This window comes from Acyrthosiphon pisum, unplaced genomic scaffold (genome assembly GCF_005508785.2).
Source record: "Acyrthosiphon pisum isolate AL4f unplaced genomic scaffold, pea_aphid_22Mar2018_4r6ur Scaffold_21549;HRSCAF=24221, whole genome shotgun sequence".
NCBI classification, from domain to species: Eukaryota; Metazoa; Arthropoda; class Insecta; order Hemiptera; family Aphididae; genus Acyrthosiphon; species Acyrthosiphon pisum.
The window spans coordinates 1,157-2,844 of NW_021771028.1; the positions used below are offsets into that span (position 1 = coordinate 1,157).

Consider the following 1,688-nt stretch of genomic DNA (forward strand, 5'->3'; position numbering starts at 1 on the left):
TGTGCATATTGTTCAATTCATTCATAACTTATTAAAATTCATAATTTATAACTTATTTTTTTTTTTTGCATATATATTATAATACAATAGTTTATTGTAGGTACATAATATCTGTGAACTACTAAACTAGGCATAAATACTAACAAACGATAATAAAAAAATTAGCAATTTAAGGTGTTAGGAAATCTAAGCCAGTGGTATTCAACCGGTGTCGCTACCAAATCATGGGTCACGTAATCTATAAAAATGGGTCGTGACAAGTCTTTTTTGTTTTAAAAAAAATAAGTTTATTATAAAATTATAAATTATGGATTCGAATAAGTTATAAATGAATTGAAGAACCATATTTTACATTAGATATAATGATACTTAAAATGTCTACTAAAATCAATAAATTGAGGTTACTTGTGATTCCAATATTAAAACAAACGTTTATTGAAACTTTTTTAGAAATGTTTTTGGCACATTTATACACGGGAAGTTACGCAAAACTAGCAGCTTATTCTTTTTTCTTTTATGGCCTACAAAAGGTGACACGAGTCGTGAAAAATATTGTTACAAAAACAGTGGATCACGAGTCAAAAAGGTTAAACATTACTAGTCAAAACAATAGATAGGATGAAAAATATTTTTATATTAAAAAATGTAAAATTACTAGGTATTCATTAGGTTTATCGTTGACAAAAAACTTTAAATCTTAATAAAAATTATTTTAGGCATTAGTTTGGTCCGTCCCCTGTCCAAGTAAAACAAAATAGTTGGGGTACGCAAAAAAAAAATAAAAATAGTAGAGGAGCTCCGTCCCCCTGCGCACCACCCCCCCCCCCAATTCGAGCACTGGACTTATTACCATACGCATTCTATTCATGTGACTAAATCTCACATGGCATCTACAGTGGTACCATTCAACGCGGCTTGAAATTTCACACAGAATTAACATATAAACTGAAAATGTCAAAAATTGACTTAAGCCCTTTCTCTTAAAAACCGTCCATATGGCATATACATTATACACTTAGTAGTTTGTCGCAGTGATCATTTTGCATTTATTTTTCCATAGAAAACTAATTGGTATTTTTCATAATTTCATCCACATTCCACGGCAGTGACTAGTAACTAGTAAGTACTAAGTAGTGAGTATTGAGTACTAGTAGTGACCATTGACCAACGCTGTTGTCGCGGTGAGTGAAGACAAAATAACGGCGACGTGATTTTACGCTCATCACTAAATTAATCTAATTTGTATTTCTTAATTCATGTTTAGGACTGAAGGTGTCAGATATGTCATCAGATAAGAAACCATTAGTTAAACGAGTGCAGGCGCCGTATTATTTTATTAGTTTAGTACTAAATAAATATTTTTAATTTTGATGTTCATAAAAACATTACAATCGTTATTTTTTTTTGTTTTATTATAGAGAAGAGGAAAGGAAATGAACCATTTCTTTTCGAAGAACTTATTTCATTTCTACGTCTACATTTTCGGGACAATGATATTTACTTTTATGATGCGAAAAAAAGTCAAGAATTCGTAAAAGCATTGTTGGTCTGATATGATAGCCCATTTGATTAATCATAGAGGTCATCTTTAAAACTCTCATTGTATAACTGCTGTATATTTTAATTTTTAGACGGTTGGCATTTGATGTTGTTCATGATGATGGCGATGGTGATAGATTATCAAAAAT

At 30.4% G+C, this 1,688-nt stretch overlaps 1 protein-coding gene across 2 annotated transcripts in view; it reads left to right on the forward strand.

Moving 5' to 3' along the window:
- The first annotated feature begins 962 nt into the window (after positions 1-962).
- The window catches only part of LOC100570586, a 946-nt gene continuing 220 nt past the window's right edge, over positions 963-1,688 (forward strand). The window contains exons 1-4 of one of the 2 annotated variants that reach the window (XM_016800554.2): positions 963-1,119; positions 1,265-1,339; positions 1,419-1,542; positions 1,632-1,688. In XM_016800554.2, coding sequence (XP_016656043.1) covers positions 1,282-1,339; positions 1,419-1,542; positions 1,632-1,688 — 239 coding nt within the window. In that variant the 5' untranslated portion in view covers positions 963-1,119; positions 1,265-1,281. Of the gene's footprint in view, positions 1,182-1,264; positions 1,340-1,418; positions 1,543-1,631 lie in introns of both variants that reach the window. The other variant, XM_016800553.2, reaches the window with a different exon arrangement.